At 47.0% G+C, this 25,625-nt stretch overlaps 1 protein-coding gene across 1 annotated transcript in view; it reads right to left on the bottom strand.

Moving 5' to 3' along the window:
- The window catches only part of Prkch (protein kinase C eta), a 214,789-nt gene that overhangs the window by 82,117 nt on the left and 107,047 nt on the right, over nt 1-25,625 (bottom strand). Inside the window, exons 3-9 of the mRNA XM_051147557.1 lie at nt 20,395-20,545; nt 18,919-18,953; nt 15,830-15,918; nt 14,036-14,165; nt 11,569-11,696; nt 8,877-9,020; nt 8,515-8,688 (exon numbers count right to left, since the gene is read on the bottom strand). Coding sequence (XP_051003514.1) covers nt 8,515-8,688; nt 8,877-9,020; nt 11,569-11,696; nt 14,036-14,165; nt 15,830-15,918; nt 18,919-18,953; nt 20,395-20,545 — 851 coding nt within the window. The remainder of the gene's footprint in view (nt 1-8,514; nt 8,689-8,876; nt 9,021-11,568; nt 11,697-14,035; nt 14,166-15,829; nt 15,919-18,918; nt 18,954-20,394; nt 20,546-25,625) is intronic.

Below are 25,625 nucleotides of genomic sequence, written 5' to 3'. Positions count from 1 at the left end.
CCTGGAAGATATCTGGGCATTGGGTAGGAATGAACTCCCACTGTAGTGGGCTCCTGCAAGCTGGAAGTCTCCCCCAGAACAGAAGCAGGAAAAGCCCGCTGGCACACCAAGCACTCTAGAACAGGGCCAGGGCAGTGCTGCCTGACAGCAGAACACAGGAAAGGGAGTCTTAGAAAGGAGCAATACAATGGATCTTGGTGGCTCCTGAAGTTATTTGGGAGCGGGCAGGGAGGTGGACAGATGTTTCTGTGGCCTGAGGCAGGAGATGTCAGCATAAGACTAACAGACATCCAGGCGAGCCAGGTAGCACGTGAGGGCTGTCACTCTTCCCGGGCTGCCTCCCGGCATGGGCCTGTCGATCAATAGAGAATCAATCACTAGCCCAAGGCTGTGTGAGACTTGAATTGACCCTTCCAAACAATCTTGAGCGGATCCCAAATTTACTCCGCTCCACACAGAAATTAGGGTGTGATGGACATACAAAGAGAGCTTTAATACCAGCCCCCTAGACTCCCTTCCAAGCAGGTGGCTGTACTGGGTCTGACCAAAGTGGAAATCCAAGAATAGCCTGCCATGGATGGCTGGTCACCTGCTGAGTCTACCCACACAGGACAGCTTCTGGTCTAGAGCTTCCTAGGTGAGTTACATGAAGGCGGGGCCTACCCTTCTTTGTCTCCGGCTGTGTTCTTGGGGCTGAAAGCCAAACTGCACGTCACAGGCATTCCATATTCATGTGCACAATGAATAAATGCTTTCCTGCCTTCTGTTGTAAGCTAGGCCTTGCAAAAAGGCTGTTTCTACTCATGGGGGCCATTGGCTATTTCTGGGCCCAGGAGAAACAGACATAGCCTGGTTCCAACCAGTGATGACGTATTTACAAGAAAATCAAGTATTTTCCAAACTAGAACACATTAGATAAAGCCTATGGTTTCTGCCCAGGAAGATTGGGTCTTTACAACTGCAAAACTGTCTACAAGGTAGGACTAATTCCAGTTATAGATGTAGCTTCAGACTTTGCCTGGACAACCATGCCAGTCAAGGTGGGAGCCTACCCAGCCTCCCAGGGGCTACCTGCAGGCACCACAGAAAGCTCCAGCGCTACTTAGTTAGGGTCTGACAGCTACCCTGGTTGAAGTTTTTCAGAAATTCTTGCACATGGGCCAGAGCTTCCCTGGGACCCAGAGTTCAGGGTCAACCATTGTTGCTCCTGTGGATTTAAGAACCACAGTTACACCAGGTGTGGGGGCACATGCCTATAATCCCAGCACTCAGGAGGCAGAGGCTGGTGGATCACTGTGAGTTCAAGGCCAGCCTGGTTTACAAAGTGAGTCCAGGACAAGCAAGGCTACACAGAGAAACCCTGTCTCAAAAAAAAAAAAAAAGAACTACAGTTACTACATGAACTCAACCTCTCACCGTCACCTCACGTGTGGCACTCTTCCTCTAGACCAAGAGGAAGGACTGACTTTTCTCCAGACTACCTCCTTTTCAGCTCCAAAGACAGTCTTGGCACTTGAACTTCCCGGGGCACCAGTGAAGACTGGCAACTTGACTCACTGTGGCAAGCAAAAATCCTGACTATGCAATCGCCGGCTCCAATGCTTCCAGTCACAATGAGCACACGTGGCTGAGGCTAACCCTGATGAAGACTGGGAACATCAAAGGAGATGACACACAGTGCCAGACAACATCTTCCCAGATTGAAAGTGGGGGGGCTGCTCAGCCTCTAGGTTGTTATTGATGGCGAGAAGTCAGTTGTTTTTAAACAACCTTAAGAGCAATGGTTTTAAACCCCAGTAACACCAAGGATCCTGCAGACCTAACCAGAGACAAGGGCAGAGGAACAGCTTGACCTTCTGACTCTCCCTCATATTTATGTTAAAGACTCAGTTTACCAACAGGAAGTCTGAGGCCTGGTAGTCCGAGGGGATAGAAGCCCAAATCCTGTGCCTAGAGGTGGTCCTCTGTACATCATCCCCAGGGGTTATCAGCTGAGGAGGTGAGTCCAACACACAGCATGGCCCAGACACCCTAATTTCATCTGTGGACCTATCTCCATAGCTACCAACCTGAAAGAAAGACGGAACACGCTGATAGGCTGGGGGCAAGCGGAGATGGGAAACACCAATACTGTGCTCTAGTTCACTTTCTATTTTCATCTGAGCCAAAGGCAAGCTACGACAAATGACCCGTAAGCAGACCAAATGGCATGTGAAGCGGTGATTGCTCAGGGAAAGAAGGAACCTAGTTCCAGAGGGACCAGAGGAAACATCCATAGGTGTTTCAGAAAAGTCCAGAAAACACATAAAGTGGGAAGGCACAGTTCTTCCAACAACCCTTTCCTTCTCAGAGGTACACGCCACAGAGCCACATAACCAGGTCAGCGACCCGCATGTTGGCTCTTGCAGTGTGAACCGGGACAGACTGTTTAACCTCTCTGGACCTCAGCTGCCCACACTGTTACGAATGAGGAAACATCTTCACATTCTAGGATTGTTTGGAGTATTGCAAGACATTTTGCTCAATGGGTATTTATTGAATAGCAGATTTCACTTTCCAAGGCAGCTCCAAGGCAGTGGTAATGAGTAGAAGCATCCAGAATGGATGCTGAGTCTCAGGGGACGTCCAGCTTCTGCACTTGGCCCATCCTGTACCACCAGCACATTTAGACTCCAAGAATCAACCAGCCTTGTTGATGCTAGCACGGACCTCTTCGGATTGTCATCTTTGTCTTCTCCTCTTCTCTGCACCCTAGGGGGTGTGGGGGTGGGGTGGGAGGTCTCTTCTCTTTGACCAGGATGGCACAGTATCAGAGCATGGGAAGCAGATGCTGTGATGGGAACTGAGTGTGCCCCCTTCTCTATCCCAATCCAGCTGTTGGCAGCAGCTCAGTATGCACTCGGGACTGGCCATGCCACCTGAAGCTCAGTGTTCAGAGGAGTGCAGCCTGTGGCTAATCTGTCTCTGCTGTGTATGCAGCTCCTTCCTGACTAGAGACCCCTTCCAGAGGCTCCCTGCCCACTAGGGAGGAAGGGCCTACTTTTGGCTGGATATGCCCAATTGGACAAAATAGCAAACAAGGAATTCCTTGAAGATGCTGCATGTGCGAAAAGCGAGAGCCTGAACTTTAACTCAAGATGCTGATGCTATCACCTGCCTGAAAAGGGGGTGGAAGACTAACTCCTTTCTCACATTTACACACTGCTTTACTAATAACTAGTATGGCAACAGTGGAGAGAAAAGGACAGAAGAAGCAATGCTCCCCTGCCCTCGTGCTACCAAGTGAGTTTCCTAACGTACTAGGAATCGGCTGAGATCATCAGTCTATGAGCACAGACTCTGAACAATCTCACAGGGCCTTGGCTGTGCTGAGCCACAGGTGAGGAGTACTGGATCCCTCCGGCCTGCAGCGAGCTCCATCTGCAGGACTGACCAGGAAGTCCAATAGCCCAGAGGAAACCTACAGCTAGGGGCCAGTCCTGTCCCTCCTGTCCCTGGGAGCCTCTGTGGTCTACAGCCACCAGAGAAGCAGATGTAAACAGAGCTAAATCCCTAAGAAATGGGGGTTGGGGGAACCTCTGTGAAGCCCTCTCCCAGGTTCTAGCACAGGACTGTCTTGTGTTTTCCAAGCAGAATCCCTGCACTGAAAAACTGGGTCTCTGAACAAAGACTGAAGCATCTAACCAGCTCTGACTCTGCCACTCCCGCTTCCTCTGCCTTGGGTCTCTCTCCCTCCCCCAGCCTCTCCCGCTGGCTGGCCTCTTACTCCCACCTACAGGTCTCTCACAAGCTCAGTTCTCTCTCTCTGGCCTCAACTGAGCTCCTTCTACTCAAGCAGGCAGGCCTGTAGAAGGAAGGCAGCCAGGGCTCCATTCCAGACCAAAAGGCTGACAGTCCCCGATAAAGCAAAGGACCTGAAGTGAATTTAGCTTCAAAGGACCGAGGAGTGCAGTGTGTACTGGATTTGAGACATAGGTCCCTAGCAACCTTGTGCTCGCTTTAGCCAAATAATGCCTTATTCTCGCTGCCTGTGTTGTTTAAAACAAAACAAACCACACATTTGAAAACTATGCACCTCTCCAGCAATTCCATCACCCATCCACTGTCCTGGAGACATTTTGGCTATCGTTTCCTGCAGGTGCATTTGTGGGGAGTGGAGAACTGGTTGGCTGTCTTGGTCAGAACTTGAAATGGAGGCAAAGCATTTTTCTTTGCAAATTTTGTATTCTTTCCTGGAACCTTCTATAGGCCATAGTTTCTACAGTTCTTCCCTGGAACCTTCTAGAGGCCATAGTTTCTGGAGTTATTTCCTGGAACCTTCTATAATTTTATAGTTTCATAAAAGTGTTGGGTTTTGTGGAAATGTTTTAATATTCCCATGTTTCTCTGAGCTGCTAAGAAAGCAAACATAATAACTGAATCTATCTTATGTGATGACAACAACATGTCATTAATCACATATGCCAGATGCTCATGACAAAGCCTGGGACACAGCACTTTTGGCCTTTTTATAACTGACCCAGTGGGTCTGGCACTCATGGACTCAAAGAGCCCTACCTCTTCTGGCCTGTCTGGGACTATAGGTATGTGCCATCATATCTGGAAGAAAATCCTCTTCAGTTAGTACACTCTCTTTGCTGAAAGGTCAGGTTGCTTCAACTTAACTCAAATGAAAAGAAAATAAATAACTCGAAAATCTAAAACAAAGAAAAGGATCTAAATAGATACTTCTCAAAAGAAGAAGCATAAGTGGTCAATAGATACATTTAACAAGAACGATCGTCGCCGCGCCACCACCAACCATCAGAGAAACGGAGACTGAAGCTGCTCTGAGCTGTCACCTCTTCCCTGCTGAAACTGTTATTAAAAGAAAGAAAGGAACCGAGTGCTGGCAGCAGTGAGGAGGAAAGAAGGCACTTGCGCACCGCTGGTGGGACTACGAGTCAGTCAACCACTGCCCAAACTTTATGAAGATGCCTCGTTATTTGAAATGGAATATGCATGTGATCCAACAATTCCATTAACTCAGTGCATGTCCAAGGAAAATGAAGTCAACATATTGACAAGAGGATTGCATGCCCTGTTCACTGCATCATTATTCGTGGTATGGATGAACGGACAAAGATACGGACGACCGGGCACAGAAAATGTGGGGTAGATATGCCATGAAATATCATTCAACTTTAAAACAGGAGGAATCCCTGTCATTTGTGGCAACTCAGATGGATCTGGAGAAGCCGAAATGAAATAAACCAGGCACAGAAAATCAAATAGAAAAACTCACATGAGCAGAGAGAATGGCAGTGGGTACCAGGGCTGAGAGTGGGATGACTAAGGAGCTGTCAATCAAAAACTACTAGCTACGGGCTAATAATATATATTAACCTTATTTAAGTTTTAAGCATCTTTTAAAGACATTTAGTGTGTGTGTGTGTGTGTGCATGTGCGTGTGTGTGTGCGTGTTGGTGGTGCATGTATGCCACAGCAGGTGCATGGCAGTCAGAGGCCCTGAGGCAAGTGCTTTTATCCACCATATCTCCCTAGCCCAGATCCAGCATAATTAAGTACAACATCTGTCTTATTCTTACATTGTTTCTGTTGGCTGCACAATGAAAAATAAAATCGGCAGACCCAACAGCTTTTACAAGTCTCAGTGAAGATTGTTATTCACTAAATGTTGCAATTTATGATGCTGTCAGAAGGTTGAGAGTGCTCACTTACTTCTACCCCTTATAAACAGTAACATTTATGGAGAGATTTGGGCAGAAAAGTTTATGAGTTCCTAAGCCTGTACAGAAAACCAGTATCTAGTGTTTATAATTTGCTCACTGTTTTCCTTTCGGCAGGAACAGAGGGAGCTTCTGAATTCCTGCGTTATGGTATCTGTGTGGGGACCTCCAGGATGATTGCCTTTGGTGCGGGAAGTGGGTATTCATTGCAGAGTGGCCTTAGTTTCTAAGAAGAATTTTTTTACTCATTGAAAACTCCACAGATGCATGTAATGCATTTTAATCATATGTTTCTCATTCCCTTTAACCCCCTCAGTATCTCTTCTTTCCACCTTCCTTCCCCCCTTTTCACATAACCCATTAGGTCAGTCAGTGCTGCTCATATGCACATGGCTGTGGCACCATCCACTGGCGCATGGGCAACCAGCCAGTCAGCCTCGCTTTCGAACTGTGAAAAGTCTCTATCATCTCATTGGCTCTTCACAGGGGCCTCACTTTCCTCTTGTGACCAGGACTTGGAGGCAGAGGGGCTCTTACAACAGACTTGGGTCGTTTAGACACAGGGAAGCTGAGAGAACCAGGCCCAAGGACAGGCAAATGCTTCAGCTGCTGGTGGGCACCGCTCGTGCATGGTGTGAGACTGCACGTGACCCATGGGCCAGACTCTGTCATGTCTCCACCACTACCAGCTCAAGAGGCTCTTAGTGAGCTAGTGAGCTCTTCCCTTCTCTGGACTTCAGCAATCTGGATTCCATAGGGCCAGATATGAGGGACGTCATATTATTGAACGAGGGCCCTCCCAATGAAATGGCATTTGGTGGACAGGCTTTGAGGGAAAACTCCCGTGCCCTGTCTGGACTCATTGATGAGTCACTCAGAGGAGAGGAAGACATAGTCAGCACCCAGTGTCTCATGTGAGAGGCCATGGCTTGCAGAGTCAAGTAGTTAGAGCCACCTAACTTTGCCATTCCTTGTCATGGCTAGCATCTCCAATCCTTTATAGTTGGCTTTACAGTGGGTTGGGGTAGATGCTGAGGGCATCCTCACATTCCCCAGGATGAAATGGAAACCATGTCTCCACATGACCATATGAAGAGCTCATCAGGTTACTGGTCCCCATCAACTCTTTCATCCTTCAACCTGGAGGTCGAGAACATTGGTCCCATTGGTCTTTGTTTTGGAGACAGCGCTGTAATCCACACCCTTTTTTTAAAAAATGCTCTGGCACTACTGCTCCGGTGCAGAGAAATTAAGAGCACTGTGCAGTCACGACTGCCACCCTGTGGCCAAACGTCAGTTCTTCAATAGGCGAGTGGAAAAATAAAAGAACCATGGATGCCAATGAAGACTTCAGCTGCTAAGTACTAGGAATCCCTGTGCCCGTTAAAACTTTATTACTGCATAGGGTCACTGCACATATTAAATAAGACAGCAGACACAAAGCTCTCAGAACAACGCCCTAGGTAGATAGACCATAAAATGTTAGCCAACTTTAGCTATGATGGAGGAAGGCACAGTTGGACTCCATCCAAGTTTTAAAGGCACATGTCTCCTGGGCAATGCTACCTCCAATAATATGCCATGTAGGAATGCTCTACAAACATGATAAGATAGAAGTGCAAGGGGGACTTGTGGCAAGATGGGTTGAAGTAAAAGACCGGGAAGGTAATTAAACATAAATTATATATATAAATAAGTTAGACACACCACACAGCAATTAACACCAAACACCACACAAGAGAGAGAGGAGAGAGATAGTAGACTAGCGAGATAGATAGCTATGTATTGATATTAGAGATATATCTAGAGAGAGACCTCTATTGTGTTGGGTAGCCTGGTTGGCCTTGAAACCACGAAGATGTGCTGCCGCTGCAACCCATTTAGTGGCATTAATGGGTGGTATACTCCACCATGCAGCTACTAAACATAAAGCAGCTAGATGTACATAAATATGAAACAATCTCCAAGATTTATTGTTACTATGCTTAGAAGTGAGTGCAACCATAGTCAAATTATAGTACTGTTTTGTTTTTATTTTTCTAATTATTTTATGTGTATGAGTCTTTTGCTTGCACGTCTGCACGTCTGTGCACTACATGCATGCCTGGGTGCCTGCAAAGGCCAGGAAAGAGCATCAGTATCTCTGGAACTGGAGTTACAGATGATGTTAGGCACCATGTGGGTGCTGGGAATTGAACTTGGGTCCTCTAAGAGAGCAACCAGTGATGTTAAATTTTCTAGAATTTGTGTGTGTGTGTTTTTTAAAGGGTGATGTGCATATAATAGTTTTATGCACCAAGCTAACCCATAGCATTTTATCTGCCCTTAGACTTCTATAAACTTCTCTCTGCTGTTAGGAAACATATACGTGAAGACCTTTTTGATATCAAGGCCTGTAACCCTTCAGGTGATTCTCCCATAGGACAGCATGAAGGAAGAGTTAATGTAGTAGTTTCTACCACTCCCACTCAGGTCATCAAAATAGGCCAATACGTTGAAGGCCCCTTTCAAACAGCTCCATGACATCTTCAATATCTATTATCTCAGCTCTTTAGGATAGGAGGCTGTGAGGCAGGGAGCACCAGTCATACTCGCAGGGACTACCAGTCATAGTCACGGCGTGGAAGGGGGCACCAGTCATAATCACAGGAGGAGCACATCATAGGAGCACCAGTCATAATCACAGGAGGAGCACCAGTCATAATCACAGGAGGAGCACCAGTCATATTCACAGGAGGAGCACCAGTCATATTCATGGTGTGGGGGGAGCACCAGTCATACTCACAGGAGTCTGAAAGCAGCAGAACAGCTGGGTGAGGAAGGGGTGATTGCGGGCCAAGGACAGGATCCTCTTCTCAGTCATGGTGCACTCCACATCGTCATCCTGCAGGATCACGTCCTTCTTCAGCACCTTCACAGCATACAGGTCTCCTGTCTCCTTTATCCTGGCAAGCATCACCTAGAGCAAAGCAGGAGGGAGCATGAGCGAGACTCTGGAGGGTGGAGGTGTGGGTACACCGTGAGAAGGAGTGCAGTGCTCGCGCGCGCGCGCGCACACACACACACACACACACACACACACACACACACACACACACACACGGCATGGCTGTTAACTCAATCCAGCCGCCCAAAGCCCAGACTCACCTTCCCGAAGCTCCCCTTCCCCAACACCCGGATGAACTCAAAGTTGTCGATGCCGAATCTGCTGGAGGAACTAACCCCGACCCCGTTTCCTTCTTTGGAGCCCTCCTTTCCCTGACGTCTTAGCGTCGATCTGGAAATGAGTTTCTGCAAGGAGAAGGAATACAGTGAACACAAGGTGGGGATGAATGGGGAGGGAGCGTCCTAGTTGTGAGCAGGGCTCAGACTCCACCCAGCATGTGGAAAACCAGTCTCCGGCAGATGCTCAGCGTCTTCAACTGAAGACCACCTCACCATCCACCGCTGGTATGCACTGCTGTGTGGAGAATACGCTCAATTCTGTGCGCAGGATGCCAGGGCCTTAGGCTGGTCACTCTGGTTTCTGCTGCACTGGCTTCACCACAGAGCAGTCAGTCCTAGGAGAGCCACCTAGTGATCGCTTCATGCAAAGGGTGGTTTTCACGGTTCAGGTCTCAGCAGTAGGACAACAATGTGTTTTCTAATACAAAACTTGAGTTATATAAATAAAGTTCAATGCAAAAAGGGAGCGACAAGCAATATGATGGGTAAATGTTAAATACCTAGAATCCCACCAGCTTTCTCCCAGTATACGTTTTCATTACAGTATACAGAGACACACATTTTCATCCTCATTTTTTAAAATACGACTAAATCATTGTCTTATTGTACAGAGTATTGTTTTAAAGTGGTCACACAGAGTTTTTACCCCTTTAAATGTTTTTTTTTTGAGAACACAAGGCTGCTTCTAAAAAATATTTGTTTTGATTATTTTTAATTATGTATGAGTGTCTTTGTATGGGCATGCGCGCATGTGTGCGGGTGTCATGGAGGCTAGCAGAGGGTTTTGGATACATTGGAGTTGTAGGTAGGTGGTTGTGAACCACCCGACATGGGTGTTGAGAACTGGACTGATTCTCAAGAGCAGAACTCGCTCTTAACTGCTGAGCCGTCTCTCCAGGCTCCAGGAGGCTGTTTTTGCCTAGTCGCGTTTGTCCTTTGAGGTGCTGTGAATGAACCCTCAGGCTCCATGCATGCTAGACAGGCACTCTTCCACCGAGCGACCCCCAACTCAGAGAATATGAATTCTTAAGTTCTTGACGTATCTAATTAAAAGGGATGTGGCTAGACTTTGCGTCCTGGAGGGAATTGTAAGCAATGCTGGAAATAAACCAACTATGCCAGAGCCTGAACCTTCAAGGATCTTATATATTTAACACCACAAAATAGGCACAACAGTATAACAAAATAGATTATATTTAGGATACAGTGGTTTTAATAGATTTCCCGCCAAATTGCTTGCAAACTTTTCAAAGATAGAAAAGTGGTCCCAGGTCAAATTTTACTCCAACCTGCATTTTTGGTTGGCACTAAAAACCCCAAACCAATGCCCCTTAATCCCTCTTTAAAACCTATTTTTCTCTTTGGTTACTTAGAGCTCTCTCTCTCTCTTTTTAACGATGCGCTGATGACAAGTAAATCTGGTTTCCCCAGTATTAAACATCAGAGCATTAAAGGTACTTGGTTGGAGAGACACAGAGGCACTGCCCATTCTGGGACTGCCATATAGCCTGCCACATTGCAGTCTGAAGTTCCTAAGGTCCCCATTTCAGGACCAACAATCCTAGGCATCAGGACCCCAGCCTTGCCATTTTAGCAGCCTCTTGCCTACCTACAAGCAGGCAGGCAGATCGACTTTTCCAGTGCCTTCCTGTAGTCATGAAGCACACTGCTAGTGCAAGCCCCTGTGCTAGGCAGGAGCCTTTCTGTAAAAGGGGGTGAAGTAGCTAGTCTCAGCACCCCCTCCCCCCTGCTCTGTTTTTCAATACAGGGTCTCTCGGTGTAGCCTTGACTGTCCTGGAACTCACTCTGTAGACCAGGCTGGCCTTGAACTCACAGAGATCCACCTACCTCTGCCTCCTGAGTGATGGAGTTAAAGGCGTGTGCCACCACCTCCCTCCAGTGCTGCCACTTTCTAAGTTACTAGGAACCTCAGAGTGACTGTGCTCAGAGATGACTTCACAGTGGGTCTAGGATTTTTCTGAACTCACCCTCAAACTACCCCTTCCAGATCTCACAGCCATCCAGCCATGGCTATTTCCCAGTGTTCCACAGACATGGGCCAGAAAGGCAGAAGTAAGAAGTGGGAAGCAGCCACAGCTCTGATGGACAGCGCCAGCTGGACGTCCCTTAGGGAAGTCGCAGGACAAAAAACGGCCAGGACAACCAAAACACTCCACCCATTCCCAGCTATCCAGAGGAAGGGGCTGTGCACTGCAGACTGCGAGAGGTGAATTCACAACCCCAGACACACGCTGCAGTCCTTGGGCATCGTCACCTTCAACCTCTAGCTGAGGCCTGTGGCTACTGGACAGCTGTCCAGATTAGTCACAAGCCAGGGCCCTACCCTAGGCATCTGCATTCTGAGTTTCTTACTAGACCAAAGATGGGAAGCTGATTTTATAAGAGGGCTGGGGAGAAAATTCCTTTCTTGCTCCCTGATATACACGCATACTCACTACTTCTTATTTGGAAGACAATATGCTTTTTTTTTTTTAAGTGCAGCCGGCCTGTTTGGTGTATTTGCTGATATTACGTTCTTCTGTGCTCCTATTTGAGCTCACCACACCCAAATAACTTTCAACCTACGGAACACAACCAAAGGCAAAGGGCTCACCGAGGTTGGAGAGATATTTCCGGGTTGGAGACCCATCCCTGCTAGGGTCTTGGCAAGCTCCACCGCATTCACCCCGCAGTTTGGGGCCACGTTCGCCTGGCATCGAATATGTACATTCATTTTACATACTGGAGAGAAGAAAACAGAATCGAGATTCACAAAAGATGCAAGTCAGTGTGTGCTCAGGGACCATTAGCAGCCTAAGGGTTGTGACAGAGGCATGCAACGGACTCACAGTGTGATCTCACAAGCTTAAGCTCATATTCAGAGCAAGTCCTGGCATTTTATCTACTTCTGATTTGTGCAGAGGCAGGAACCCTAGCATATTAAAGAACAAAAGGCTTCAAATAATAGATTTCCATTCTTTCTCTTCACCATGACTTGATGGGATAGACTCATCTAAATCTAAATCACGTGTAACAGTGATTTTTTTTTTTTTTTTTTGGCAGTGAGATTCGATATAAAGATTAAAATGTTCGTCACAGTGACAATTGCAGGCGATGAGATGACAACGGATCAAGCCAACTGACTTCACCCCCACTTTCCTATCAACAGTGACATATAAAGCAGCAGCCTGCATGCCGCGGCTAGGGCGCTGCTCAGCCAAGGTAGAAATGGGTTTCTGAGAGGAGACGAGTTTGTGTAGATCCTTTCTGGGTACTGTTGTGGTTGGGTGGCACTTTTAGCCCACAGAGTATATCCGGTGGGGCTGTGGTTCTAACTGTTTCATGGGGGCGGGAAGCAACCTTTGAAGGCCAGGGTAAATGGCATTTGGAGAAGTGAGCAAAGCGAGCTATGTTTCTCGCACTTGTGAAGGCTGCCCGTGACAATGAAGGCTCTAATCTTTCATCGGCAGAAATAAAATTCTGATCTGGTTTCTTAAAGTGGGTCCCGCTGATGCAAGGCTCGGCCAAAGCTATGTGCGACAAATGGCTCTTTGATGGAGTCAGTCTGTCTTTGGAAGCACAGAACAATCTAGACTTTATGGGGACTGAGTTGGTCATTTGGGAAGCTTTCTTTATGAAAAAGAATACCACATCAAGCAGAGAAAGGCCCTGAAGCTTCAGCTTCATTGGCTTCATGGGAAATTGACTGGTACAGAGAGATACAAACTACAGTGGCCTTTGTAGAAAGACCCTGTGACAATAAAAACAGAAGTTCTAGGAGCCAAGTCACTGCAGGTATGCTGTTCTTGGGCAACTGTGGACAGGGGGATGCTGATGAGCTTCCTGTGTGGATTTGTACATTTATCTGGGAATCCAAGAAAACAGAGGTGAATGCTAATGAGGCAACAGCTCAGCCAAAGACTGTGATTCACCTCGAGCTGCCTGCTGCTTCAGGAGAATGCAAATGATGCTAAAGGGGCCCTGGGATTGGCTGGGTTTGACTGTGTGTGTTTTCTTCCTACCCTGTAGCCCAGGCTTCTCTGGACCTCACTATGTAGGCCAACCCTTGCAGCTCCTCTTGCATCAGTCCCCTGGGTGTTCGGATTAAACGCCTGAGTAGAATACTCCCTAGAATATGGTGCCCTTTGTTGACAGGCTCAGTTTGCTGTTCCACACAGCCGACGGGAGTCGTCATCCTGATGTGTGTCTGATAAGGCTTCTGGTGCACCCCAAGACATTATGGGAAATGACCGCAGGCTGATAGCTCCACAACCCCTAACCAGGGCTTGGCTTTCACCCCCCACTCAGAGCCTTTGAAAAGGCAGAAGCTCTGAGCAGCACCGGGTACAGTTGGTGAGGTGCCAGCCACCATCAAAGCTTCCGTGCTTGCTCTTGGCCCTACCCAGTTCTTCAGCCACATCACAGGACTCTTGCAGACCACCCACGCAGCTCCCACTAGTGACAATTCAACTGCTGCCTACTTCTGATGAGAGCCAGTTCTTACTTATAACCTGACCTTTTTCTTCTGGCCATTCTCCTTCCCCACGCCTCAGCTCACCTCCTATCTGCCCGAGAGCCCTTTTTCAAAAGCCCTCTGCCAAATGCCTCTTAAAAACATAGTGCCCGGCACTCAGGGAGGCAGAAGCAGTAGGATCTTTGTGGGTTCGAGGCCAGCCTGGTCTACAAAAGAAGTCCAGGACAGCCAGAGTTACACAGAGAAAACCCATCTCGAAACACACACACACACACACACACACACACACACACACACACACACACACATACAAATAAATAAAACCAAAAACCCATAATGCCCAATCCACACTCAGCAATGAGTAGCTAACGACTAGCACATTAGGTCTCTAGACTTAACATCTAATTTAACCTTCTAATATTATCTTAGGGATCAGATGCTATTCTCTTTACATGTACTATAGCCCAACAAACGATGCATAAGTAACACAACTCGGGTGCTGCTGAGTAAAGGAACAGCCCAGGGTCAGATCCTGTGTCTACAGAGCTTCAAAGGCTTATAGTCTGAAGCTGTCGAGAAGTAGGAAGCCGGAGCCTCGGCGTCTTACTTTTACACTGAAGTCCTTGTCGCATGATCCCCCAGAGCAGGGAGCCACAGTGATCACAGAACGTGGGCACCTTGTAGTTGTGAACGCTGAACTTGTGTGGGATGTTGATTCCGAACCGCTGCTCCGCAATCTGGAAGAAGAGGAGAACAGCTCAGCTCGTGCAGCGAACGCCAAACATTACGGTGGCATGCGAGCAGGGTGTATTGTTTTACTGTGCTCAGCTCCAGCTACTCAGACCTTAGCACATTTTTTAATGAACAAGACTAAGATACAGGTACGGGTTAGACCACTCGCCATTTTGGAGAAAGAAAGAGAAGTTAAAATTTCCTTTCATCTTTTCTATTCAAATCCCAGTTCTCTGTGTCGCTCAGAAGTCCTGGGATCACAGAATGAAGCCATCCCAACGTGACCCTGCTGTGGCCACCTCGTGTAGCCCTCCCAGCCTTTTTCTGACATTTGCATTCAGACAAGGTGAATGCACACGTAATGGTTTCTTCTCATGTGCCAATCCTCACGTACCTCCTCGCCATGTGCTCTATGGCCAGCCTCACAGTGTGAAGCAAAAACTACAGGGGCATCATGGGAAAGGGTAAGATGATGTCTCTGGGCTTTCCTGGCCTCTTTCCTTTCTAAACTGCAGCTCTTATCTCTCTGTGTGCTCCTTATCACACATGTGCACTGTGTGTTCCCTATCACGCATGTGCACTGTGTGCTCCCTATCACTCATGTGCACTGTGTGCTCCCTATCACACATGTGCACTGTGTGCTCCCTATCACGCATGTGCACTGTGTGCTCCCTATCACGCATGTGCACTGTGTGCTCTCTATCACGCATGTGCACTGTCATGAGTCCCCAAGTTGGACTTTGCCAAGCATCTGCAAGGCCATCAAGTGTCAACACCCTCCTCCTCCTGTTTTCTCTGTCCCAAATTTAGAGCATGTGCTCGTCCCAAGCAAATGCAATGGGAGCTCTTACACACACAGACGTTTCCCTGGAGTCCCTGCAAAGCTGGAGGAGGTCCAGAGTCTCTTTGCTTAGCAAGCGTTATTTACAGTTAACATACTTGTCAGTTCTATTTAACTGCTGCAAATATGCACAAGTGAGGTGCAGATGCTTCTGACTGATACACAGAGAGTCTGTGGCTCGGGCCTGGGTTCACAGGATCTCTAATGGTGCCAGGACCCAGCACTCCAATCCAGGTGCTGGTACGTAAGCTCAGGCTTCCTTCGCTCCAACACGGCTCTCTTTAGAATGGTACAAGTGCTTTGCTCAGCTGACCACTGATCGGGTCCTCGCAAGGTGTGATGCTCTGAATGCTATGTCTCACAAGCTGTGCTATATGGCATGGCTATAGAATCACTAAGAAGTGGAGCATAGCTTTACGGGACGGGGGGGGGGGGGCAGGAGGTGGGCTGGGGAGAGTCCATTCTTAGTGCAGAACTTTGCAGATAAAACCCCAGCCTGACTTCCAGGCTCATCTTCCTTTGCACCCTCCTGGGAACTGCTCTGCTCTGTAGGGCCCTCCCAGGTCTGACAGCCTGAAACATCTGGTTTACTATGGGTAGTTAGTTGCGGGTAGGCACTTTGTCACAGGAGGCAAAGTCGTCGCTCTGCAAAGTGAGGTCATAGTACACAAGGGCAGAGGTACAAATCCCAGCAGCACTGTTGTGGGTTCTAAGGATCATGTGGGAGGGCTGTGGGGAGCGGGGAGAGTGAAGCAGGAGGAGTCAGGAGAGAGCGAGAGCCCACACAGAGAGAATGGGTGCTTAATCAGCAAGCTAGTATTCTCTTACCTTGGCATCCACTTTGTTCATATTGTTTTGGCAAGTGCAGGCAGTAACAATGAGATGATGGCAGCGTTTATGGACGACGCAGGTGCACACTAGGAGATTAAATCCGGCAATTACACGTTTGTCAGAAGCTCCCAGGACAGCCAATTGCAGCAGTCAACAAACGCTGCCCATGCCCGCGGCTTGACTCGGATGTCTGGCCACACACTGGCAGCCAGCACTCTCTTCCTTCCTGCATCGGCCGACACCGCCCCAGCAAGACCTTTGTTTATGTCCAAATGGTCTGCCATCCTGTCCTGAGCTGTCCCCTGCTTCCTGACTGCATTTCACCCTGCACCCACCCTCAGAGGAATCCTTTCACAGTATGGCCCTGGTCGTATCTGTCCCATGCCTGAACGCTTCCAGCAGCATCTCACTGTCATCGACGGTGTTCAAACCCAGCCAGGTTCCAGACCCCTCAGAGGCCACCCATGCTGTCTGACATTATTTTCCTATGAGACCTATTTGATTCAACAGACTCTAAACCATGTGCTCTTTCTCTGCCTCCCTGTCTTGAAGACAGCCTACTTGCCTGGCGAGTATACCTAACATTTATGGCAATGTAAAACTCAAGGAATATCTCACCCAAGAAAATATCCTCTATCTGCCCCTTTCTAGACCCAAACTCCTCCTCCTCCTCTGATTTCCCATAAGCCCTTAGACTGCCTCCTACTTCAAATCTTCCACATGTGGCTGAGGCCTACCCAGAATTCTCAGCGTGGCGCTGAGTGCTGAGTAAGCAACTCAATAAACATTAGCAGAATGGCTCAACCAGCTGCCTGAGCAGTTAGAGCTCTGGGTAGTATGTTTTCCCATTTTCAGCCATATAAGGACATAACTCATGCAGAATGAACACATAGCTGGGCATGGCGGACATGAATTTAATCCCAGTACTTGGGAGGCAAAGGCAGGTGGAGATCTGTGAGTGAAACATCTGAGTGAGTGAGTGAGTGTGCGTGTGTGCGTGTGTGCATGTGCGGTGTGCGGTGTGTGTGTGTGTGTGTGTGTGCGCATGCGCGCGTGCACCAGAGGACAGTTCTGGATCTCCCCTGCCACCTTGTGGAATCCTGGGATCAACCTTAGGTTCTCAGGCTGCCCAGAAACAGCCTCTACTAGCTGAGCCATTGGCTGGCCAGGCAACATGACTCATGTGCTTTCTATTCCCCCCCACCAATGTTTGTTAAACTAGTTTAAGGTCCAGAAGGTAATTTCTGTTGGTAAATGTTCCACAAGAGCTACTGCTGGCTGGTGCTGGTGTAACTCCATGAGTGACAGTTTAATCACATTGTGACACTGCTGTTTAGGTCAGTCTAAGTCTTGCTGCTTTTCTGCCTGCTGAGGCTAGCAATGACTGGCAGAGCAGCTGCACCAACAGGCCTGCCTGTTTCTCCCGTGGTCCTAGGGGCCTTTGTCTCACGTGCTTTGCTGCCCATTGCCAGGTATGTACAAGAACTGGCCCTCTTATCACTCCACAGTGGCCTTTCTGGGCCTGATGGTTTCCTTGCCCTCACACCTGCTCTGTCTGAGACACCTGACCTGTGTTTCTGATGAGGGTTGGCCCAGCATCCTTCTCTCCTACCAGGCATTTGGTTTTATATCTATCAGTAAGATGGAAACAAAAACTTCTCATGCCTCTTAATAACATTTTTATTTGTTGTAACAAGCAGGCAACCTGCTGGAAGTCAGCCATTATATACCCTAGGACTGTGTGAAAGAAAAAGAAATAAGGGACATACCTTTAGGTCAGGTATTTTAATCTGTAAACCATCCCCCTCTATGTAAGAATGTATAAGACAGATCTATCCCTAGAGGGCATGCCCTTACGTTGGGCAGGTCCCAGTTAAAAGGTGATGTCAAGCTGACTTGAGAACTGTCTTCTCAGTTGGGACTGAATTTGCAGTGTGTAGGTCAGTTACAAGTGCTATACTGACTTACACGCTCACCTTTCCTAACTTGGAGAATCCAGTGCGATTTTTCATACATACAAGTAAAAATTAGATTCCAGGGTATGTCCCAATCAGTTCTCCTAAGTAAAGAAACACATTACACTGCTTCCTCCAAAACAGAAGGAGGATGCTCTCATCCACACGTGGACTAGCCCTGTAGACCATGTAGTGCTGTCACCGTCACCTGTAGAGTGAAAGTCAAAATGCCCAGCACTACATGCACCGACCAATGACACTCGGGCCAGCAATAAGGGGAGTTCATGAAAGGCCAAATGGACTCAGACCCCACAAACCCACCTAGGAGGAGGCTTCTTTCATGCTTCTATTTTATTTTTTTCTAAGTCTGCATGAGTGCTAGTACGTTGATATTACCTTAGAATTGTGAAAAATAAACTGCATTTAATTGTGGGTTTTTTAAATCTCACATTCATTCATTCATTGGTTGTTCGTTAATTGGGCTAGGGATCAAGACCATGGCCTGGTATTCAATTTATGTTTTAGTTTTAAGAGTGGCCTCTGTGTGTACATCTGTGTGCCACAAGTATGCAGTTCCCATGGGGGCCAGAAGAGGGCATCAGATCCTCTAAACTGGAGTTGTGTACAGCGTGAGCAGCCATGGGGGTGCTGGAAACTGAACCCCGGGTCCCCTGAAAGATCAACAGGTGCTCTTAACCACTGAGCCACCTCTCCAGTCCCTCATTCCCCCAACCCCAAAACCAGAAAGCTAAATAATAAAGCTAACTCAGATAAAAAGCATCCATTCCTTCTGCAGATGACATTAACACATCAACATGTAACTTCTCACCCCACCAACAGTGCAATGTGAAGGAATGCTCACAGACTGGTACTGCTTCTAAGTCATCTCACGGGACTGAAGAGGCCGACTTTAAGCAGCAGCACTCTTCTGGCTGTCTTGGCTTTACAAATGAACATATTCCCTTTAAAATGTTAAAAACATCCAGGGTCTGGTAAGAACTAGATTGCCACATGACTTGTGGAGAGTTGCCACAGGACTCATGGGCTTGCAGTCTGCCCTGCTTTTTCTTGTTATTATCATATTCTCACAAAGAAACACAATTAAAGATGGATGTAAACATGTTTTCTTACCTTGGCATTGATAACCCTGTTTCCCAAATACTCCCCTGTTCAAGACAAAAGGGAAAGAATTACTGTTGGTCAAACAGATCAGTAATAACACCTACAGTTACAGTTCTCCAGACGAATGGTGTTCTCTGGTCCCTTATGAGAAGCATCTCTGCAGGGACGAGGCATGGACAATGTGCTGCTCTGAGCCCTTGTTTATGACCAGTAGGCACAAAGAGCATCATCGGCTGATGGATTAGAACCCTCCCATTGATATAAACTAGGTGATGGAGGTTCCCGATCCACCTACCATCAGCTGTCTCCTAAATCTTTAGTGAAAGCCAATCCCATGTGTAGGAGGCTAAGATCAGCCTGGCGCTCCCCCATTACCTCACTGCTTCTCACACATACACACAATGCAGCAGTAAACACATGTAGACAGACAGACAGACACACACACACACACACACACACACTGCAACAGTAAACATATGTAGAAAGACACACACACACAAACTGCAGCAGTAAATACATGTAGACAGACAGACACACACTGTAGCAGTAAACACATGTAGACAGACAGACAGACACAGGCACACACACACACACACACACACACACACACACACACACACACACTGAAGCTACCAGGCCCCAGCACTCTCCATCTCCCTCTGGAGTCCACAGGGGGGCAGACGTCCCCACCATCTCCTTTCCGGCCACATCCTGATTTATGCCTTTCTCTGATGTGTTCAATGGGAGCATATTCGTGTTGGGGAGGGAAGTGATTCTGCTTACAAATTCCATAAGTATGCTTAATTTTGACTCTCACTGAAGGTAACTGTTGCTTACATTCGGCTACAGACTTGCCACGGCTTGTCCACTTTTACACCTTGTAAGGCACTGCCCCAAGTCTTTAGAATTTCTCAGCCTTTAATTACATTAGTTCTTAATTACTGGATGTTAGAGTGTGGTTTAGGTACACTGAACACATGTAGACACACACACACACACACACACACACACACACACACACACACACACACACAGCTGCTTACACTATGTGCCATGTGTCTGGACACTACTGAGAAGCAGGTTTTCTCGCCACAGCTATTTCCCCTAAGTCACCACACGATGCACTCCTTCTTCAAAGCAATGCTGTTAATTTTCCTTTCCCCAGGTTTTCTAATTATCAGTTAACTGGCTTCTCTCTCTGAGCCATGCTTTTGGATTCATTAGCACCTTCAGTGAAGTTAGCAGTATAAGAAATAATATCTGACATCTGGATCTGTACATTATTTAGTTTTGTTGTTATTGTCTTAGCAGTGGGATTGAACATGCCAAACAAGGGTCAACATATTGACAGAGGAGGCAAAAATCAGATCTGAAGAATATTCCTTCATAGCCACATTTTCTACTGAAACCACACATACGCCAAAGAAGCCTCTAACAGCAAGAGACAGAGGGTGGGGAGGGGAGGGGGTAAGTGGGGTGTCTCACCAGATGAACTCCCGGCAGTGAGAGCAATAGGTGGGCTGCCTCAGGTACGTGGCCATAAACTTATGTCCGTTGACCTGATGGACTCGCCTTCGCATAGCCCTTTGGCGCTTCCTGGTAAAATGCTTGAAGATGCGGTCTCTCTGGAGAGTGGCTGTGTGTTAAAAAGAAAGGAAAACATTGACTGAGGATATGACTTGTGAAGTACTTGCCACACAAGCACCGGGACCTGAGTTCAAATCCCCCACACTCATTTAAAAAGCTTGGCATAGTGACACAGGTCTGTAATCTCAGATCCGGGGGGAACAGGAACAGAGACAGGAGACTCTGGGGGTTCCTTGGCTAACCAGTTTAGCCAACCTGTGAGCTCCACATTCAGTGAGAGACACTGTCTCAAAAAATAAAGTGATGAATGATAGAGGAAGACACTCAGTGTGGACCTCCAGCCTCCACATGCACACACATGCATGTGTGGTACCTATGTACACAGGTGCGCACACACACATGCAGGCAATACCATACATAAAAAAAAAGGACACTGTAGTAAATTGTACTAAATATATGAGCGAGTTGGAGGGCTTAAGTGCCCTCTAAATTACTTCTCCTTTCTTGAGAATTGAAAATGTCTTAGAAAACATGCTTTCCTCATGACCTGAGGCTATGTGCTCATTGGTCTATTTTGTTGACACTAGGGGTTGAGTCCAGGACCGCATGGGCGCTTGGTAAGCACTCTGCCACTAAGTGACCGAATCAGTCCTCCTTCTGGGTGCTTCTTAGAGCCAGGATCACATCCTGCCTCAGCTTCCCACGTAGCTGGGATTACAGGGTGCGCTAACAGGCTTGTCACAGCTCTTACTTTTTAAGATTAGACATATGTGACCCCCCTGGGATACCACTGCCTGTTTAACAGAGGGTATCTTAGGCTAACCCCCTAGCACAGACAGGGCTTTCCCAGGTATCTTATGCATGGTCTCATAGTCCCCAGATATGTCTGGTACTTCAGATCCAGCCATGGGCTATAGGTGCTTGCTGGTGAGACAGCTTCTCCCTCACACACTGGATGAGGGGGCACAGACCCTTCGTTGTTAATCTTGATTAGACAAAAGTAACCCGGGGTGGGTTCAGAATTTTCTAATCTGATGTATAAAAATAGTGGCTCCTGGTCAGAAGCCCTTAAAAAATCAGGCAGCATCTGAAGATGGGGAATTGTTTTCCATACCACGATACTAGACTCGCTCCCACATGTGCAGGGACTTGTGGTGAGTCAAGCAAAGTGTACTTCCTCAGGATGCTTCTAAAATAAGTCACCAGTATCAAGAAAATTTAAGGAACTATGTGAGAATAAATGAATAACTATTTTTAAATCTGGAAGACATAGAAAATTGACAGATAATGACTGTGAGCAACTTTATGGAGTACAGACTGTGCCTCAGTGTATTTGTTTATTCATTGTGAATTGCTTGACATTGTAGGACTAGATTACCCCTCATTTCAGACAGCTGTCATTCCTTCCTTTCCTACGGTCACTCGATTAATATGATACAATAGCATTAACTACAATCACCCTCTGTGCAGCAAAACACTGGAAATTGTTATCTGGCTGTGACTTTTTGCTCTCAGCGTGTAAGAAAACCTGTCTTAGTTAGGCTATTTATTGTGATAAAACATCATGACCAAAAGCAATTTGGGGAGAAAATAGTTTACTTCAGCTAATAACTCTCAGGGCACACTCCATCACTGAGGGGAGATGGGGACAGGCACTCAAACAGGGCAGGAACCTGGAGGCAGGAGCTGATGCAGAGGCCGTGGAGGGATGCTACTTACTGGCTTGCTCCTCCTGGCTTGCTCAGCCTGCTTTCTTATACTATCTAGGACCATCTGTCCAGGGATGGCCCCACCTACACCAGGCTGAGCACTTGCACATCAATCATTAATCAAGAAAATGCTCCATAAATTGGGGCAAGGGAGGCATTTTTTTTTTTCAATTAAGATTCCATCTTCCTCACTATATATAGGTTTGTGTCAGGTTGACAACAACCAATCGGGTCAATCTCAAAATGTATCTTATTGAGGAATTGTAGAAAACATGGAAAGTTCTAGGATGGAAGAAGAGCAGCCAAACCTTAATGCCTTAAAAGATGAACAGATCCACAGTTAAAAATAGGAAATTTTGCTTGGCAAAACACTCAAAGTAAAACAGAAACCAATCAGAGAGAAAGGGGATTTGCAATACAGGGCAGAGGTTTGCTACGTAAGGCATGTAGAAATCAGCCTGTCATCGTGGCACAGGCCCGAATCTAGCTAGTTGGAAGCCTGAGCCAGGAGGATCATAAGTTCAAGACCAGCCTAAGGTACAGGCTAAGTTCAATCCTAATTCGGGCTATTTAGTGAGATCCTGTCTCAAAATAAAAAGTGAAAAAGAGGACTAGAGATACAGCACTTGGTTAGAATACCCTAGACTGTAGGGAAGGGAGGGAGAGAAGGAAGGAGGGAGGGAGTAAAATAAACCAGTAAGGAAAATAAGCATACAGTTCAGTAAAAATGAAGCAGAGACTATAAAAAAAAAGTTAAAACTATGCTGATAGCCAATAAACATGTCAAGACATAGACTCCTATGTGAGATAGGCGCTTAAGAACAAAACTATCATGTTCTACCTTTTAAATTCATAAATATGAAGAGAGTTGTGCCTGTGTTGACAGTGGTTGGTAGGAGGATAGACTGGGATCTTGCCCTGGCCTGGATGTGTGGTATGTTCTTGGTGCTAAGCCTTGGGACTCCTATGTACCAACCAGGAAACACTGTCTTCCTAGCTCTGCCCAGGGAGGGTTGATGAGGAAGAATACATTCAAGACACTCTGCACAAAGCAACACAGTATTAAAAAAACTGAAGTTATCTTAGGAATATTTGGGAAGAGGGGCAGATATCAGATATCTTTCAAAGTTTACATGTACATTCAGCAATCAACTTGAAGGATTTTTGCATATATATATATCAGTATTACTTTTTAAGGTTAGACATATGTGACCCCCCTGGGATACCACTGCCTGTTTAACAGAGGCTATCTTAGGCTAACCCCCCAGCACAGACAGGGCTTTCCCAGGTATCTTATGCATGGTCTCCTAGTCCCCATATATGCCTGGTACTTCAGATCCAGCCATGGGCTATAGCTGCTTGCGGGTGATATATATATATATATATCAGTAAGCAAGAACACATCGTCTATCTAGGAATCAAATGCTGCATTCTTTTGCATCTGGGTCAGCTAGGTGCAATGGTGCACCTATGTTTCCAGGTACCCAGGAGGCTGAGGCAAGAGGACTGCTTGAGCCCAGAGCACTGAGGATCATCTGGGCAACAAAGCAAGACCCTAAATTCAAAAAGTTCTAAAATAATAAAAATACATGGAAGCAAAATGGACAGTACTAGAGATGAGTGGGTAGCAGAAGGAATCAATTCCATCCCATCTCTTATATTCATGTATGGAAATGGCATAAAAATCCCCCTATTCTGTACAGCTAATGTACACGAATAAAAGAGGGAAGCAGAGTCCACATTAGAAAGCCCAAGGAAGAAAATGCAAGAAGAGTCTAAATGAATTGGGTGAAAGGCCAGTGAATTCAGAGGCTCTGAAATACTGAAAATTATAGCTGCTTTACCCTGTGGGTGAGGAATTTGCAATCTCTGTCATACCACCGAATTTCTTTCTTTCTCATGCTTTCTGTCTCAAGAAGATAAAACACCACAGTCCTGCACCCTATGAGAATAATGCCACAATCAATATTTCTGCCAGGTTCCTGCAATGTTGGACAATGGCTACATAAGGACAGAAGTCACCCTACTGCCCTGCCCTTTCTCACTACACAACCAGAAGTCACTTAGTAACCCCTTAGTAATCTCTAAGCGGACAAGTTCGAAGGGTCCCTGGGTGGCCGGTGATAGAATGCGGAGCCTGAGATGCAGTTCAGCATGGCCAAAGCAGGATGTGTCCTCAACTATAAAGCACTTACCGTACCTGCACACAAATTAAGTTCTCTGCAGGAGTCTAATTACCAAGAACCTACTCACTTACTCCTTTCATACTACAAAGATTGGCTAAAAGGTCAGCTCACTTGCTCCTTTAATATTTCATGAATTAAATCCTTTTTGTTTACCCGGCGGCTGTCTGCAGAGCAGCAGCATGAACTATGAACTTTCCAGATTCCTTCCTAACCAAGAAATCTAGGAAGGGTCGGCTCGCAGCTGCCCTCTATGCTGCTCCGCTCCGGTCTTCCACCCTCTCCAGGGTACCTTTTTGTTTTCCAACTAGATGTATCTTTATCCTGACTGTTTCAGAATTCAGCAGCCCCCATCAGACCCTCAGGCAGGCAAACTGCTCCCCACCTGTAATGCAGCAGCCTGAGATTGCATCCCAGCCTCTTCTAGGGCCGGACCCTGTGAGCTAGGCTTGGCACTCACTCTTCCCTGCAGTCTTTGTGTTTCAAACACAAAATGGTATACATGTACACTCATTCATACGTGTGTGAGCACGCGCGTGCACACACACACACACACACACCACCACCTGGGAATCTGCAAGACATTTAGCTACATAAAAACCCTGGGGTCCGCATCACCCCCAAGGCATTCACGGTCACCATTCTCTTGACTGATTCTATGAAGAGAAAGGGGAGCGGGAACTCATCCCTGCATTCTGTGTACCCCACTGCAGACATGCGTGCGCCCCACTTCACAACAGGACAGAGGGAAGCTTCCTCATTGCTTGTACTGCTTGCTATTTACTTAGGTTGGAATTTAAAGGACTAAGAAAGACCTACCTAATCCTGTCATGGCTCATGCCACCTGGGCTTTGAGAAATCCTTCAAATCGTATTTTAGTCAGTCAGACACGCTGGGCAACCCTGACATGTTTTGCAACTAAAACTTGCATCACAACTTGTGCTTGGCTCCCAAGGTGCCCAGGGCCTCTTAAATAAATAGGAAGCTGGCTCTGAGCCCCAGCAAGGAAATGCGCACTCTGAACTCCAGAGGCCAGCAGCCTCGTGGCTCTGATATGTGCCTCCAGGAGATGATTGTGACCAGCCATCCCACAGGTTGGGTTCAGCTAATGAAAAGGAATCTTTCTTGACAGAATCTCAGTGTAACAAACCTGATTGTTAACCTGCATGCTAGTTTTGAGAACTGCAAAAAGCACACAGGACTAGAAGCCACAGTGCAATCCCACAGTAAGGGTTCA

The sequence above is a fragment of the Acomys russatus genome, chromosome 1, assembly GCF_903995435.1.
Source record: "Acomys russatus chromosome 1, mAcoRus1.1, whole genome shotgun sequence".
Classification (NCBI taxonomy): Eukaryota; Metazoa; Chordata; class Mammalia; order Rodentia; family Muridae; genus Acomys; species Acomys russatus.
The sequence above is the reverse complement of the archived record's forward strand: the minus strand, read 5'-3'. Positions and strand labels throughout refer to the sequence as shown.